General features: G+C 38.4%; 1 protein-coding gene across 1 annotated transcript in view; it reads right to left on the reverse strand.

Annotated features, from left to right (window-relative positions):
- Positions 1-379: 379 nt before the first annotated feature.
- The window catches only part of TBX18 (T-box transcription factor 18), a 29,275-nt gene continuing 10,577 nt past the window's right edge, over positions 380-19,077 (reverse strand). The window contains exons 5-8 of the mRNA XM_030315926.2: positions 14,585-14,752; positions 11,279-11,343; positions 4,934-5,028; positions 380-3,381 (exon numbers count right to left, since the gene is read on the reverse strand). Of these exons, the coding sequence (XP_030171786.1) occupies positions 2,657-3,381; positions 4,934-5,028; positions 11,279-11,343; positions 14,585-14,752 (1,053 nt within the window). The 3' untranslated portion in view covers positions 380-2,656. The remainder of the gene's footprint in view (positions 3,382-4,933; positions 5,029-11,278; positions 11,344-14,584; positions 14,753-19,077) is intronic.

Raw genomic sequence — 19,077 nt, forward strand, 5'->3', positions numbered from 1 at the left:
TCATCACAATGTCCCTTGGAATGTTTTCCAGTCAAGGGGTCTAGAAGTGATCTGTCATCACTGGTCAGTGGTAAAAGCACCTCATTCTTGTATGCTTGCCCTTCTCCCCTGGACCAGAAACAAAACATACCACCATGTCCTTCTCTTCTTACATTTGAATTTTCATGTGTTCAACATTTGTCAGGGCTTCACCTTCAATGACATGGTCAGGGCACCAAGAAATTATATTTAACACATGAAAAATGAATGCCAGACCCATTTTGCCATGCTTTGTAATCAAAAGCTACAAAATTTGTGTTTGGGGTGTTCATATGTGTGCTTGTTCTTGGAACAACATTTATAGACACTTTAAATGATTACCCTCCAAAGTCGTAAAAGGGTTTAGTAACACACTTTAATATATAATTTCTTAAGCACTTTTTTAATAAAATACAGATATATAATTATAATTATCAATGCATGTATGTCATTTAATGTAATGATAAAAAGGCTAGTCTTTGAAGTGACATGGTGATTAATATTTACAGTAAAGCCTAAAGGAAACAGCAATTTGTACAATATTGCTAAATCAAAAAAATTAATAAAAAATTCTACTCGTATTGTGGTATCATTTCATATCACCAACAGCAAAAAGGAAAATGCTCTCCCTATTAGTATATATGGGGATGGATCATTAATTAATTTCCATGTCTTCTTAAGATAGAAAACTCTTGTTCTTGAACTGTACTAAGCATTAAGGCTGGGATGTACTCATGAGGACTTTTCCTAAATCTCTTTCAAGCAATCAACACCACACACAAACATCTTATACAGATCTACCTACTGGAAATAGTTTGTGTCCCTTCGTGCTAATCTTCAATTTAAAAATCAATACTAATTTGATGAATTGTTACAGAATCCATGGGGAAATTTATCAACATCCATAAACAGAGTCATATCCTGTGCAACTACTTTTCAAATAGTTATCAGCCTAAATATTTAACAGCCATGTTGTTTTAAAGTAAAGAAGCAAATCAGGAACTACACCCTTTCCCCATCTAAACTAGGGAAGAGTTAAAGCAATTCTGTTTACAAATGAAAGGAAATCACACTGCTTTAGCTTGACAAATATATGAAAGGTCGTTAATGAGTCAAGGAACAGACGTATTACTTTAGTTTCTCAACAGACAGATGGTAATGCTCCTCACCATGCATTCTTAGCCTTTCTGATTCATCTCATAATATGCTATCGAAGTTACTTGTTTTGAAATCTTCAACCATGTATACATTATTTTACGGATTTTTCAAAAACTAATTCTGTTTTCATTTTTCCAGTTTTGAGGTCGAAAATGCTGCTGAGGTTAAAAGTTTTATAGATCCTTTATCATAATTAGTATCTTCCTCCTTCATCCTGTAAGAGGGTCTTTATAGTAATGGGCTTTGGCCTTTGCACTACAACCCCCAAAAGACAGATTGCTGGAGATAACCCCCTGAAATTCCTCACAGTGTTATTTAATACCATAAAAGCCTAGAATCTATCTGTTTCAGGAAAGACTCAGAGAAACAAAGTTAAGGAGGAAGGGAGGTTTCAATTTGTAGGAGTTACGAGACGTAAATAAGTAGCATAAATGCCTTTTTCCTTATAGATCATGGATCAGGAATCTCAAAGCAAAATGGAAAAAATATCCTGAATGAAAAACCACACTATAAAAATCTAAGGGATAGCTGACAACATTATTCCTCTTGATTTAAAAAGACAGACACTTCTCATTGGAATCAAAGAATTTGAGGTGGATTTATTTTCTTTTTACCATTCCACTCATATCATGTGTTCCTTCCCTGGCAAAAACTGGAATTTAAAAATGTTTACTAGAACATTCTTTAACGGTCTACTTAAACTAAATAAAATGAGCAAAAAACCCAAAATACTAGAAATTTATTCTCTGCAGATGAGTAAGTACCTCTTATATACCCAATGGAAAGTGAAAAGAAAGTACAAGCCTCTCTTCCACTTAAGTGAAAAATTATCATAGGTCATGGATTTTTACAGAACCAAGGTCATCTACTATCTGTGACAAACAAGAGCAAGCAAGAACACAAAAGCTAATCCTTCATGATTACAAATACCTCAGAACTAATACCAAGACCTCAACTGGCTTTTGCATTTTAGGTTCTCACATTGTGCCCAAGAATAACAGAAATCACAAGACTCCATGTGCTGGTTACTGTTAGTTATCAACACTCAAGTATGAAACTGTGTAGAGCATTTTTCTGATAAATTAAGTTATAAGTCTTGGTCTGGTTAGTATCACTGCCAAGTTTTAAGTTTGCTGTTTGGTTTTTAAAAGAGTCTGAGAATTTTGGTTAAACATTATTACTTATGCCAATACTCTGTGCAACTAGACGAAATGGGTGGGGGGGAGGGAGGATGTGGTTTTGTAGGCTGCAAAACTCCACATGCTATATACGGTATATGTATATACCATAGATAATTACAATCTCACCATGAGAAAGTCAAAACACTCAGTGAGCCTTCACTTCCTATTATATGTAAATCTTACAAGCTACTGATAGTTTCTTTTCATATTGCTTTCAAAAAAAAAAGAAAAAGAGAAAGAAAACAAGAAAAGAAAATACATTAGACCAATCTGAATATGGTTTAAACTTCAAGGATTCATCAGACCATATGTGCAGACACTTGAGATGATGACAGAGTTAAGCTTCCTAGGGTCCTAGAGTCAAAGAAACTCTGCTGACCCCCACTGCTAAGCAGGTGCACTCCTTCCACAGGGGGCAACATCTGCCGATCGGTCATGGTCCCACTCGGTGAGGACCCCAAGAAACTTCCTTGGGAAGAAACAATTTTCTCAGGACTGGCAGCCAGCTTGGGGGATGTAGAGAAATTATATCCATACAAGGCACAGGGGCTGTGTAACCTGAAAGCGTTATAGGAACCCTGATGGGTCTGGTTAGCAGCAAAGGCGTTGCTGGAAGGTGAAGGCATGATGTACTGGAGCTGGGGGGACATCCCCGAAATCTGCATGGACAAGCTGGTCTGTGGGCAGCTGAAAGTGTCCCCATCAGCGCCGCCCATGGACATGTTCACAGAGGTGCTGCTGCTCACGCCCACATAGGAAGGAGTCCTGGGCGCGGCGAAGGTCTCGCCGGTCTGGTTGGTGAGCCTGTTGTAAGTCTCGGCCAAGGATGTGCTGTATCGGTTGAGGGTGAGGCCAGAGCGGGCACAGGCAGAGTAGTCAGCTGGGGCCAGGCTACACAGCTGGCTGGTGTTGGGCCCCAGATGGAAGGCAGGAGAGGAGCAAGGGGAGCCAGACAAAAGATGAGGGTGGGTGGCAGGGACACCACTCCCAGAGCCTTGGAGCAATGTGGAGGAACTCGTACTTCCTACAAAAAGAAGTTGAAATGTAAAGAGCAACGACTCTACAGCCATGTCTGCCTTTCGATTTTGTGAGCATGAGCGAGACACAGCTTGTCACAAGGAAGCCTACGTTGAACAACAAAAAGGAGATGCTTTTGTCTCTCAAGAAATTATAACTTAACTGAATTCTGACAGCAACATTTTAGACACAGATCCTCTCAATATTCCCAAGGCAAATGATCTCTCCAGGCAATAATTTTTTTTTTTACTGCAGAGGATATTAGGACACTGCCACATAGAATTTTCACATTTTCTCCCTCCATCAGCTTTCCCAAAGGCTTCGGATTTTTCTCTAATAAATATTACGAATACTGACTTTTCTGGCAACTTTATAAATTTCATCTCACTCTGTATCGTCTTCAGAAAATATAGTCATCATCTGTCTTCTTTCCTTATTTTGCTTTTTCAGCAGACCTTGCTCTGGGTCGATATGTTTTCTTGCAAGAAAATAGAAGTAACTTAAAGGAAAGAGCCAAACTGGTCAAAGACACATCCTGCCTCAAACACATCTGCAGCTTCCCACCAAAAGCTTGTGTGCATCAATGGCTGTACCCCAGAGGGCTATTGCAAGAAGACAATAGTCTAGAACTTCAAAAATCTTATTTCCAACCAGAAAACAGGTTGGTGACTCACATGCTGACACGAGAGCAAAGGCCCACCATAGAAACAGTCCTTTGAAACAGAGAGGGTGGTTAACCCTGGGTCCAATCAATAATGGTGGTGGTGGCCCTCTTCCCCTCTCTGGATTCGCTGGCAGATTGATGTTTGCAAACTTGACAGAAGTTAGGGGGAGAGGAGAATTCCAACAGGCTGGACAGGTTGTAAAGCCTTCATTCCTCCAGCAACAGTGTTTTATATAGCTTCTCAAAATAATCTAAAAGCCCAAGCCGGTCAATGATAATTATCTAAAACCCAGCATGTTAATTGTCACCGGGTTGCTGGGCAGGATCAGGCATAAAAAGCCTGAGTGCAGGAGTGGGCTGAGAGTCCTACCTACCGAGCAGAGAAGGAAGCATCATTCCTTGGCATGCAGCTCTCCATGAGGAAACACTAGCCTGAGCTTGGGGGAAATACTCAGAGGTGAGCCAGAGGAAGTCTGCCTGAGTGTGCCTGACCTTCTCAGCATAAATCCAACAGGAGAACCATGTCTACAGGCAATGCTGCTGAAGGAAGTGAAGAAAGAAGCTGGCAAGAAAGGGTGAACTGCGACCACCACTGGCCACTCCCTGCGCAGTGCGCCTGGCACAGGAGCTCACAGTCCGATGCTAATTTTAACAAGATGTTTAAGGGTGACATAAAGGTCGTGAAATATATCAACAGCCTAAAACATCCAAGACTTCACCTATGACCATTTTTCTGGTCCCCATCCTCATTCCACACAGAAGAGATGGATCCTGTCACAAGAGGATGTTGGTAATGAGGTCACCATTGTAGATGCAAATGACTCATTCATTTTTCAGTGCCCGAGCTTCCAGTCAAGAACTGGCTGTATCTATGACCCAGGAGACTTTGTTTTACCTTGCTTGGGAATTCCAGGGATATCTTCAAAGGTGAGAGTCCGCAGTGAAGGTCTCCAGAATGCGTATGACTCCACAAGGGCTTCCAAACCCATTCTAAATGGAAGGATCGGGATGGAGGCGGACAAAAGAAGCCTAGTTAGGAGCAGTTGGAGCTTTCGGCAGTAATAAGCAGCTCAGAAAACATCACCGGTGTTGATGGTGGCCCCCCCACATTGGTAGGGTAGGAGTTTGGCACAGGCATGAAGAAATGCTTCAGAGATGGGCTACATTCTGTCACCAGGTGCACAAGATGATGGAAACCACCCAAGATGTCCTGTGAACATTCTCAGAAAACTAAGCTGACCTCGGAGAATAAAAAGCTGTCCCTCTGTGCTAAGGAACTGAGGCAAAGAGGTCCATCCTAGCTGATGTGAGTCCATGGCCCTGCTGGGATCTGGAATCCACCCTCTTTCCTCTGATGAGCAAGGCTTTGCGACAAAAGCATGACCCTGTAAAGCCAATTTTGCTGAAGAGGCACTTCTGCCCATCATTCAGTGCCTCGGTAGCCAACTTTAGAAGAGCACTCATCCAAAGAAAACTGACTACTCTCTGGGGGGCGCAATCTCCACCACACCCAGTAGAGCCAGGATGGGCTCCCCTCCAGCAACAGGGAGTCCAGGAAGGTAGGAGGCAGCATTGACCTCTCAGCCCAACATGCAGAAGGAACACAGGAAGGTGATCTCACAGGCTGGTGTAGTATCTGGGGCTAGTATCAGCATCATTCTTTTCAGGCCTTTACATACACTTAATGAATAGATACTTAAAGACACAGGACAAGTTGGTTGTAAACCATTTACATGAAATATGTATATTTGAAAACAAGGGTAACTACTCTACATACATAAAGGTATGTATGTATCTCCTACCATAAGTGATTCAGAATCTTCTTCTTATATCAGATAACTAAGTCCTCTATGTTCTGGAAATGAGGTGCTTCACTCACCCATTCTCAAGACCTCAGTCTTCCCTCAACTACCACAGCCCTAAGCGATTTGTAGGAAATGCCTGCTTTCTGAGTGTCCAGCAATACTCAGACATCTCTTGTGATTGTCAAACACACTTTTATTTAACACAGATAATCTATATTTAATGCAAATGTTAAAGATCAGGTCTTTCTCTAATAGCTTGTGCTCAACTTGCTACTTCCTCTGGACACCTTGCATCCCCAAATAAGAACTATGAACAAAGACTACAGGACCCCCCTCATCCTGGAGTCATATCACCTACATGACGTGGGGAAAACTCTCTAAACACTCATAGTGAGTGCTATATGCAGATAAAACCATCTTATACAACTTGCCCTACTGTTCTAAGGTTTTACACACTGAATTTACTTCCTTAGAGTGTTCAGAGTATAGAATCTATTAATTTGTTGGCATCTATCATGACTCCACGGAGCATCACTACCACATCTTAGTGACAGAAGGGACAGCGATATGTGTGTGGATGGGTGGTGTGAGTATCCGTCACCAGTTGTGTGTATGAGCCATCCTCACATGAGCCCAAGCATGGACCTGACTCATCTCTCAAGTCGTAAGCTCAGGGGGTGCTGCTCTTAAAGCACTTCAAAGAGCCATCACCAGTCCCACACAGGTGCTAGTACTGGGCTGCCAAAGGGGAACAGAGTGGACCCGGCACATGCCTTACACCTGGGCTGCACTGAGAGTGAAGGGCAGAATCTGGCTTTGGATATAATCAGTGTTGCACAGAGAGAGGATTATTTCATGGTAACAACACTGGATTGGGGGTCAGGAGAATTGGGCTGTGGCTGCAACTCATTAAAATTCATTGTGTGACCATAGGTAAATGTTTTAACCTCCCTGGACTTCAGTTTCCCACAAAGTGAGGATTCTTTACAAAAGCTCTGCCTCATTTCCTAGTGCTAAAATTGTTTGCTACTAAGTGATTTTTCCAAAACCAGACATCATATCTGTGGCTGACTACAAGCCAAATGCAAGATCACTCTACTCAGTAATATTTTACATACATGAAAGTATTGATTTGGGGGCAGTTTGGCAGCTTGGTCAGTCCCAAAACCCATGTAGCCTGCAGGTTGCATTTAATACTCAACTAATGAATGCTGGGGACTACTTATCTGATTCATCTATATTTAGCTTGTACTCAGTTTTTATGACTTTCTAGAAACAAGCTTTTTTTTAATCCTAAAGAATGTTAGGATGCAGTTTTGTATAAAACTGCTTTTTTATTACCACATGGATGAGTTCTAGTAATCACAGTTCTAAGTACTAAGGATACCAAAGTGGTCACGGAGTGGTCTCGAGGGGAGTTTGCTAAGAGGTAATTAATAAGCATCCACTGGACTTAGACATGTATTAACTGCGGAGATGTGCATTATTGCATTATCTGTTTTAGCCGTGTAAACTTTACTATGCTTCAAATACAAATCCATAGACCAAATTCTTGGGGAGACGTTACTGATCATCACAAACGTATAATCCCAAGCTTTAAAGGGATGCTCTGAAGGTGACATATCGACAAGTCAGCTGACTTGGAGCTATCGATATTTTTCTCGAGGCTGCTGTTTCACACTGCAAGTTCCAGAAAGGATTTCAGATATTGTGCAGGAAACAGTTATAAAATATTTATTAGCTGAATCTGGACTTTTTAAAAAAGGCCTTCATTTTCTCCAGTAATGGAGACTTTTCCCATCTAGTTAAAGAAAAGATAAAAGCACCTCCTGCAGGAGTGTAGCCAAGGCGATAATTTATACAAGATGCCTTTGAACAATTTCCACATTTTATCACCACCCTAATTTATGCTATCAAATGGCCAAGTTTATTTAGTAAAATGGTTATGTTTTTCCTGAAGTATTTAAAGCAGAGAAATTTCTGTACCTTCCTGAGTAAAAAATTTTATAGGGTCAAACCCAAGGCCTAACTGAAGAATGAAACTATTCTCAGCACATAAATTCTCTTTCACGTAGCAAATGTCTTGCAGGAGAGCTTTTAAGGGTTGAAGCTACTGATTCCTATAAAATAGGCTGTGGAGCCATAAATAACCAGGAAGGGATAATTTTTAATTAAAGCAAATTGTTTTATAAAGTTTAAAAAATCACAAGTCCATGTTTATTTCTTGTCCTGCTTAATTTGTTTATTTCATGTGTGGGGAAAAATAAAAACAGAATTTATGTTAAAAAGTAGTATCAACAAGACAACACAACCAGGGGTATTAAAGAAATATAATTAACTTTTTCTCTTGGGCTTTCTTCTCTATTTCTGTGAAAAAAATATCACTCCTTCCCCAAGCCCTCAACACCAAGGCACCCTCCAAGTCTTACATATAACTTACTCTTTTTTAAAGGAAAATAATAGGTAAGTTGGAAATCTTCAAAGCTGACCAAATCCACTCCTCTATACATGTGTTTTTGCATTTATCAATAGAAAATGTTAAAATTAAATTTTTAAAAAGAGGATATTGATTTATAAATATTTAGCATTCCAAAATAAGGACTGAAGGCTATCTATCATAAGCAGGAAAACTAATTTTAATAAGCTAAAAATTAAAATTATTTACTTCACTAACAAAAAGCTATAGATAGGCTCAACATGTTTTTCTTGTACTGTGACACTGCTTAAATAATTGGCGCAAACAAAAAAAATTTAACAGTGTTAAAACTTAAAATTTAGTAAGTGTTAAAACATAATTCATTATGTTCTGTATGTCCATTAAAAACTAAAAATTTTAGGGGCACCTGGGTGGCTCAGTTGGTTGGGCATCCTACTTCGGCTCAAGTTATGATCTCTTGTCGCCTCGGTGAGTTCGATCCCTGCCTCAGGCTCTGTGCTGACAGTTCAGAGCCTGGAGCCTGCTTCGGATTCTTTGTCTCCCTCTCTTTCTGCACCCCCCACCCCACACTGTTTCTCTCTCTCTCAAAAACAAATAATGTAAATTTAAAAAAATGTTTTTAAAACTAAAAAATTAAGAGTCAGTAAAGAAATAGGAACAAGCACTATGGATGCGACAACTCTATACTTGTAAAACAAAGAGAAGGAAAAAATTCATATCAAACCTAGTATTTTGACTTCATGATACCAAACAAAGACTTAGTTTATTTTCACCAAACCCACAGATTTTTTTTCACTGACCAAATTTTAAAAACCCAATTTTCATTATGCTGATGTTTCTAGAATTCTTTGTGAAAACTTGTCATATGCATCTTATCATCTCACTTCTATTTGTAGGCTCATTCACTATTGTTATCTATCCAAAATACACCTTTAAAAATATTTTTAAATGTATTGCTTCAAAAATGAACCGACAGTATACAAGCAGTGTGATTCTCCCAGTGTTGACAGCAGTGATGTGTTTGGTAGGTTATTCCTATAGGAGAAGCTGGACACAGTTCCTGGCTATATATTCTTTACGCCTCAATGCTGCCTTCCTGGAGTTTCAGCGAGTTTTTTTTTTTTTTTTAATTTTTTTTTTTTCAATGTTTTTTTTATTTATTTTTGGGACAGAGAGAGACAGAGCATGAACGGGGGAGGGGCAGAGAGAGAGGGAGACACAGAATCGGAAACAGGCTCCAGGCTCTGAGCCATCAGCCCAGAGCCCAACGCGGGGCTCGAACCCACGGACCGCGAGATCGTGACCTGGCTGAAGTCGGACGCTTAACCGACTGCGCCACCCAGGCGCCCCAGTTTCAGCGAGTTTTAATAAATGTATTCTCTGCTTTAAAAAAATAATGAATTGGAAGTAATGTAAGACTCTTAAATGGATAAATACTATACTGCTATAACCAAAACCACAAGAAGATTCCATTAAGTGCTTGTCAAGGTAGAAAAGAAGTCACCCCAAAGGCTTCCTTCAGTCCCTTACCAGTGACCACCTCGGTTACTAAATTATTCAGCTTTTAAAAACTCCTCTGAACAGCAAAGTTAACTAAGAGCTAATGTAACAGCAAAAGCCAAGCAAAGTTTTCTCCACACTGAAACAAACATCTAAAAAAAGACAGAATAATTTCAATATATCAGACAACAGGTATTATAGGAATACCTGCAAATCTTCCTACAGAATGAAGAATTTCAGAGGGAATTATAACAATAAGACTGTTATTCGTCAGTCTTGTTGATCTACCTGCACTAAGTTAAAGGCTACTCCACTCTCAGTGCATTTCAGCGGCATTTTAGTCCTCCCATTGCACGGTGTTTTAACAATGCCATTGCATATGAAGATGAAATCAAACCTCTTCAAGCACTTGAGTGTATTCTGAGAAAAAAAATCTGTCTGCACCAACCTTGCCTGATTAATCAACTGGAAGAATGAAAAATCTGGACTACTACCTGATTGTTTCCTCTCAACAATTTTAAATCAAACAGTTCCTAAAACAAGATAATTGGGATTTTGACTTCCTATAGACACAGCCTATGAATACCAAGTTTTCAAGAAGTATTAGAATAATTTCTGGAGTAAAATTATAAAACTTTATCAAATATTTCTTTCTAAAAGCAAAATGCTTTTAAAAACATTTAAGGCAAAGCCTTACCCTGAAGAGGCCTCTGGAGAACGTTAGTCTATTATAACTGTTACCATCAATACTTCTCTTAGAAAATGTTGCACCAAACCGTATTGGAATAGTCATATCAATAAATTCAAAAACCCTTGGCACACAGACTAGGGTGATCTGCTTTTTTGATAAAAGTAATAGAGTGGAATTCATTATTGTAGCTCTCCCACTTAGTACAAACACCATAAAACACGCCACAGAAAAAATAAACAAGTGTGTGGCTGTCAGCGGAGCCAAGACAAATTTGGAAACTAAAGAACATCAGCTCTCTTGGCAAAGGGGAGTAGTTTCATATTCTAGTTGGAAATCTGAGGGAAAGAGAAACCCCATCATTTTCGAAAGACAGAATCAATAGATTGTTGTGATATCACTAAGCAAATTCTAAACCATGAGCAGATGCACAGAGGCTACTGACTTAGAATACTGAAGCCCCAGGGCCTGAAAGGCAGGCTATTGATTTGAGAAACTGAAGCCCCTGTGCCTAAAGGGAAGGTCTCCTCAAGCCCCCTTCAGAGGTGGCCTGCACTGTGCACCCTGAGAACTTCCATTTTTCAGCCAGCATCACACATCAGAGTTCACCTTAGGAATGGGCAGACCCCAGCACTAGACCCAAAACTAAGTTACCTCCAAGGCCCAGTGTTAGCGACAAATTTTAATCCTCATCAGAAAATGATTTCAAAATCATGTCAGTAAATTTAACTCTTTACCTTGTAATGGAAAATTCACAATAAAAAGCCAAATATATTTATCAGAGCCAAAATGCTCTTCACTAAGACTTACCGGTTACGCCCAGAGTCTCGAAAGCCTTTGGCAAATGGATTCCTATCTATCTTCAGGCGAGTAATCTGCAGAGCAGGAAAAAAGTCATATCAAATATTAGAAATGTCAAGGAAGTTTATTAAAGACAGAAATGGTAGAAGAACTACAAGTAATTCCAAAATTGACTCTCCCCTATTTCTCAGGTATTTTATTATTTTAGCTGCAAATCAAAAGAAAATTTCAGAAATCATCTAGACATTCATCTGCTAAGAAAAAGACAATCCCCATCCATACTCAAACTCTGTAAATAAAATTTGTTTTGCTTTTCATATCACTAGAGAAGGAAATTCTGAATCTTCTCTTGATAACTTGTCCTTTGTTTTCAATCCCTCTGAACTAAAGCACTTCCCTTTAACTCTGTGACATGGTTTAATCCTATTTTTATTGGTAATGGATAACAGCTAATATCCAACTTCTATTTATTCAAGTTATTTATATGCTTGGATGCTATTAAGCTTCAACATATTCCTCTCTTCTTCTGAAGGTAATATACACTTCTTTAACTTTTCTGCCTTTGTATTTTTCTTTGTCTCTCTTTGTTTTTTGTTTTTTTTAATTTTTTTTTAACGTTTATTTATTTTTGAGACAGAGACAGAGCATGAATGGGGGAGGGTCAGAGAGAGAGGGAGACACAGAATCTGAAACAGGCTCCAGGCTCTGAGCGGTCAGCACAGAGCCCGACGCGGGGCTCGAACTCACAGACCATGAGATCATGACCTGAGCTGAAGTCGGACGCTTAACCGACTGAGCCACCCAGGCGCCCCTCTTTGTCTCTCTTTGAATCATCTTTATGGCTCTCATCTTAAAGTTTTATTCTTTCCTGTTTTTTTTCTGTTGAATCCTGACCTGGTCAGAGCAATATAGTGAATGTCTAACCAGAGGTAACCCTACTGGAAGACTCTAATGAGATTAAATCCTATTCATGTAGTAGAAATAAATGATGTTTTAATTTTAACTAAAATTTGGGGGTAGAATTTTTACAGATGGCCTAATCATTTCCATTAAACATATTTTTTAGTTATACCATCTTGTAATTGACACTAATAAACAACATCTCATCTATTTCTTAACAGATCTGCACCTTGCCCAAAGGAATTTACAGCCTATTTTCAAAGAAGCACATCATGCTTTGTTTTTTATGCTCTTTGGTTTAGTGGAATCTACCAAGTTAATGAACATACTTCCGATGGTACCATTTTGGCTAAGGACAAATGAAAACTACTGGATAACACTAAGACCAAAAAAAAAAAAAGGGGGTGGGCATCTTTGAAAAGTCTTCTGCAGTCCCCTATATTGTCCTCTGTGTGCTCTGTGCAGTACCTGAGATACATGTGCTCCACATGATACTGTCTTAGTATGTGGATAAAACTACCTTATAAAGGATATAATGTAAAGGTTTGCTAATTAATTCAGCATGACTGCCATTCTGTCATTGATGGAGTTCTTTATAATTCATTATGGCTTAATTCTTTGTTCATTTAAATAATATTTAAATAACATTAAATAACTTAAATGTTCATTTAAAGTAGTATTTCAAAAAAGAGTACAGATTTATATAATGGTGCCTTGTCTGAATAGAGATATACTACTATTATCATTATTTTTATTCCTGAGTGCATACTATGTATGCTGTAGTGAGAATTTTATACACATATTTCATTTAATTCTCATGGCAATTTATACATAGTTATTATCCCAATTTTATGTTTTTTTTTTAAACTGAGGCTTAAGTTTCCTATGGTTTCATAAGGTTACTTGGCAATAGAATTAGGCTGGGACTCTAGGCTTCAGAACCCATGCTAACCACCAGGCTAAGCTGCCTACCAATTTTCCATGAGTTCTTAAAAATAGTAGCCAAGAAGATAAAAAATGATCATTGCATTTTGTCATTATCAATTTCCTTTCTAAGTTTCTTACCCTATTAATTGATTTGTCAATGTTTATCAACTGGTGTTAGTCACCAACATGTACCAAAAGCTTATTGTATCTTGTTTATTGTATCACAGAGGCTGGGAGAATACACACATTTGACATGGCTAATTTGTTTGTGCTTGAGACAGAGAAAGAGGCAGAGAGAGAGAAAGAAGATAACTTTCTGGGGTTCCTTAAAAGGTAGTGAATATCTCAGCTCTTTTTCTCCCTATGCATTTTTCCTAAAACAAACAAAAAAAATTCATTATCTGCCCCTAACATATTTTAAGAATATCTTCCTAATAATCTCCAGTCCTTGTAAAGGTTAATTTCATGCTTGTTTCTAAAAGTCTATATAAAAGCATGACAACGTGAATGAGAGAACGGGACATCTTCAGCTGTGGGGCTGGCGTCTCCCCATGGATGAGAGGAGATGAGCCTCCCAGCCCTAAAGTAAGATGCAGAGGACAGAATCCAAACCTCCTCATAAGCTTTAAAACAACAGAAACCACAACAGAGTTTAACATCTAACTGAGATGTAAATAAACGTAATAAGTGGAGAGCTAAAATAATTCTGTTGATCACTAAAACTAAAGAAGAAAAAATCTACCACATACCATATCAGCCTCAACTACATCACAATTTTTTATGAAAACTCGCTGTAACTGCATGGACTAAAAAATTGCCTCAAATCAATTTTCCACTTACTTGACACAGCCTTAAAGAAATACATACACTTACCAATATCAAAAAGAAATACTTCACCTCTGAAATTATTACTAATTTTATGAAAAGATTACTCCACAATTGATCTCTCAGCTTATAAGCCTATGTATCACCCTCTGTCACAATTAAAGCCTATCTTGAAAGAAACAGCCCTTTTTGTATATGTACCAAAATGACTATATAAGATAAATGCCTCTGAAATATTTCCTATAATACATGGATTATAGTTTTAAAATAATGTGTTATCTTTCAAATTCTACTTGTTTATTTCCTAGGCAATCTTTCATATTCTTCTTGTCTATTTCCACATGCTTTTTAATTTTAATTATGACTTTATGATTCAATATCTCAAAATGGAAAGTAAACCTACATTGCCAGTCATGAGACCCATTCTTGTCTAAAGAAATTCTCGCGATAGTAGCCTTACTTGGAGAATCACAGAAAAAGAATTATTTTTATACACACACACACACACACACACACACACACACACACACACACCCTGGATGTCTTATATGGCAAATGCTTTATGACAGTTGGTAACACTGAGATACAGTGAAAAGGATAGCTAGCTTTCAATTTACCCCTGAAACGAAAAGTCTAGAAAGATACAAATTCTGAGAACAATACCTGCTGATTCTGATAGGCAGTGACAGTCGTGAAGACAGTTTCTGGGAAGGAGAATGCCTTTACTCCCTCCCCAGATGGAACAGGCTTGATGGGAGAAAGATCATCCCCGCAGTCTTTACGGATGACATGGACTCGTGGTTGGTATTTGTGCATAGAATGAAGAATAATCTGTATCAAGGAAAGAAGGCCAAAAATATCAAGAACTTCTGCCCAGTCTTATCACCATGACTAAATATTTAATGTGTAAGAAAAATTGGCAGAAGTGCCAGTTTAATAAAGTAAATCAAAAAAACAAATAAAATATATCAAAATTGTAGAGGAAGGGCTAAGAAGTTATTTGTAAAATATGCATAAAACTACAAAAGGAAAAAGAGAGTCATAATTTTGGTGGAACCCTGTGAATAATCATGAACTTAACATCTAATTTTCTGTTTCTGAAAACACAAGAATAAATTCATCAACATTTTCTTTTTTTTTAATTTTTTTAAATGTTTATTTATGTTTGAGAGACAGAGAGAGACAGAGTGTGAGTGGGTGAGGGGCAGAGAAAGAGAGAATCTGAAGCAGGCTCCAGGCTCCAAGCTGTCAGCACAGAGCCCAACGCAGGGCTCAAACTCACATACTGTGAGATCATGACCTGAGTGAAGTTGGACACTTAACCAACTGAGCCACCCAGGTGCCCCAACATTTTATTTATAATGAGCCAAATGGAGCACAAAATCCAAATCAGTAAAACTAAAAATGAGATTTAAAAAATCCAAATCAGTAAAACTAAAAATGAGATTTAAATGATTATTTAAATTCCACCACAATCATCCCCTAAAAATAAGTATTTGCACACCAAGGTTTTTCTTAGGAGAGCATTTTTCCTCTATTGGTGATGACAATGTGCCTATTCAAGGCCAAAAGGAATTTTAAGAACACCCAAGGGTCTGCCTTGGGCTTGTGGCTTGCAATATCCCTGGTTTGCCCAGAGAACCCAGTGTCTACACCTTCATGACAATGAAACTTTCAAAACCCAGGCACCTGGGGATGGAAAAGCTAATGCACTCAGACTCTACTAGGGAAATCTGATAATATGGTTTAGCTACCTTCTACCCAACGATTTCACTTCTGAGAATTTATCCTAAGGAAATATTTCAAATCCAAAACAGCACTTCATGTAGAATAGGCAGTGCACCATTTATAATGGTGGAAAAACAATAAGCCACATGAGCAGATTGGTTAGGTCAATGAAAGTCTATACAATGGGATAGGTGTTATTCAGCCATTACTAAAGCCTGTTTAGGACATTTTTAACCACAAAATAAAATGCTTCGGTTTAAACGTTAAATGTTCCAAGTTTATAAACTTATCACAATTATACGAAAATAGACAATAAAAAGAACCCACCGAAAGCTATGAACAGTGGTCATGTTTAGATGATGGGATTGTGGGTGAATTTTTTTCTCCTTCTGTATACGTTTTATGCTTTCAAGGCATAGGAGGTGGAGTAAAGAAATATCCTTGTCCAGTGAAATTTTTTATTTGCTGCTGAGAGTCCACAGTCAGGTATTCATTAATTAGTTCAGTTAACAAAGCTATATCTTTCCTGAGTTACACAATTTGAATTCAGACTTGGGGGTTTGGGAGTTAAGAAAAGAAATACTTAAACAAAGTCTTGGAAAAACACAGTGATTGACCTGCCTCATGTTTTTCAGGACGCGAGACAGTTTAATGAAGCCAAATTCAGAATATTCGGTCAGCCCTAAAACAAACAGCTCTATACCTGGAAAGCATGTTTGCTACCATAAGAGGATGTCTCTACTCCCAGGCAGTAACGAGCGCAGTGGTCAATTTTGTTTTGTTTTTCACCCTAAAATTTCCTCTCAGGAGAGGAAATGCCTGGGTGGCGGATCTAATGATAGTGCCTACCAGACCCATTTGATGGGGAGGCGGTTAGTCGTATAAGGAAAGGGTAAGGGAATACAATAGCTCTCATGGTCACGTGTGGACACACACATGAATCTGCAGCCTCTGGAAAAGTCTCTTTCCAGATCTAAAAAAAGGACAGAACTTCAATAACCCATTAGTGGTTCACAAAAAATCAATTTAAAAGGTCTCAACAAGAAATTTTTTAAATAAATAAAATTATAAAGTAGAAACATCGAGTGTGCTCCTTATAGTAAGGATAAGTACTGTTTTGCAAAACATTGTTCATGTTGTGTGTGTTTACTTACACTAGGTCATAATGTAACATGTGCGTGTGGTTGTGTGAGCCAGGTAAAACACAAATGCAAGATTTATTCTAATGATTCTAATGATCAGTAAATTCCAGAGAAAAAAAAAATGGAGAAAGCTACCTCACATCAAACAAACAAAAATAAATACATAGCTAATTTTGGAAGACTAGAATAAACTAACTTGGAGTAAAGGAAACTAAAACTGATTTGGGTTTCTGTTTACTAGTCAATGAACGTAGGTTCTGATTTTATGAAGTCTTTGTTCTCGCAAGCAGATTTCTCCATATTGCTATATATACTTAAGTTTTATTTCCTTCTTTATATCCTTACAGAATTTCCAAGATGACCTAAGGTGGGGTATACTGGAGTAAGGTACAGAAGTAGCTGATGTATGCCTATGTTTGCACATTAAATGGCAACTGCCTATAGTAAACTGGAGATCGATCATTCAAGCAAAATAACGTGTTTTCAATATTATCTATACGGATTTAGTATATTCCTGGACGTTTTCAGGTAATGCTAAACAAACCTAGCTCTTCTGAATAAAATAGCATTATTTGCTTTTTAATGATCTATCAAACTTACAATGATGAGTGGTCAATAACATTTTCCTTATTTAATAGAAGAAATAAAACCAGGAGAACTATTGGCCTTATAAACAAGGAGCCCACCATGATAATGCTGAAACTTAAATAATTATATCGGATCTGCATGTACCATGCTCTCTGTTCTGTTTAAATGGAGGATTTTTTTTTGTTTTCTTTTTGGCATTACCTAGTAACATAGATAATTACATGGACTAATGTTCATAAACACAGTTTTCTTTGATACACATTTTTTCCACTTTAAAGACACTAGTTCTGAGTCAAAAGAAGCATGATATTACTTATCTCTAGTATGAAGGGCCTAAAGTGCCTGAAGTTTGACAGACAGGCCAGCTGTGCCTTACAAAACAGCTCAATAAGGAAACATTACCTGCTGACTCTGGAAATTTTCTAGATGACCTAAATGCCAGTGTTGGAACAAGTCAAGCAAAGGGCCGAGGAAGAGCAGATACTTAGCTCCCTGCATTATTGGTGATGACTGGTACTGACTCATTTTAAAGGTAGGGGTCAAGACAGTAACATTGGATCACAAGCTCCATGGCAAGATGGCCTTGGTTTTGTCTCAGATGTGATGCTGAATATACAACACTCCTTACAAATATGTACTTTCAAGTTCATCAGCTCATCTGATTCACCCAAAATCCTCTGGTTCTACTAAAACACATGAGAAAAACAAGCGTCAGAGCACGAAAGTGACATGCTCATGAACATGAACATGTTGGATCTCCAAGCTGTTACAAGTTTTTCTCAAGGAGATCCTGGCAATCTCCCTTGTAATGCCTTGCTTCCCTACCTGAATCTCAAGCAGAAATGAAAGAGGGTGAGGACAAACTTAGAGCTAGGGTGACTATGTCACCAACCCTTTGGCAGCTGAGAAAGAGACCCTCCACAGGTCTCCTGACTATGGCAAGCTGGCCATGCTTCCTTCCAAAGCACCCCAGCACTGTGGGTAGGAGTCCTGCCAATGTTTAAAGACACCATTACCTGTTAAACATCTTCTAATTTTTCAGAGATGTTCATATAAAATGTTTCCCTCCAGACAACAAACTCCAGATGAACAGGGAACCATGCACATGATGAGAAGGAAATACCTTACCCAAGCATGCTAACCATCTACACATGGGTAGCCCAAGGACCGGTCTTGGCTGTATACAATCCAATGTAAAGCTGGCTACAGATTCACCATGAAGTAGAGATTATAAAGTCTTTACAACATTCAAGGATTAGTTGTGGAGGGGTAGGACATTCCAGTCTAGATTCTCTTCAATATTCCTCTCTAGATAATCCCTGGTATTTGGAAAGATGAAGTCACATTGAGGAAAACCTAGCAGCACATAACCTCATGTCTCATGCAGTTCTAGGTTCAGTCACAGCCCTGTGAAGATTTGAGTCCTATGTTAAACACACTGTGTTTAATAAAAGTCCCAAGTCTACATGCAGTTCTCAGGTCGCTATGTTGAATGCTTATATACTTTTAGAAGAGTAAAACTGGGAGGTGAGAGGTCAAAAAAGTTAAGAAAGCAAAATTCACCTCTAATTTGTGTCTACAGCTTGATTAATTAGAAATTACTATCACTTCCTTCAGAATTTGCAGTTAGGGGGACCTTCACCATCTGATGACAGAGGGGTGAGTTCCTAAGAGGTCTCTGAGTCAAGAAAAGGACTA

Source organism: Lynx canadensis, chromosome B2, assembly GCF_007474595.2.
Source record: "Lynx canadensis isolate LIC74 chromosome B2, mLynCan4.pri.v2, whole genome shotgun sequence".
NCBI lineage: Eukaryota > Metazoa > Chordata > Mammalia > Carnivora > Felidae > Lynx > Lynx canadensis.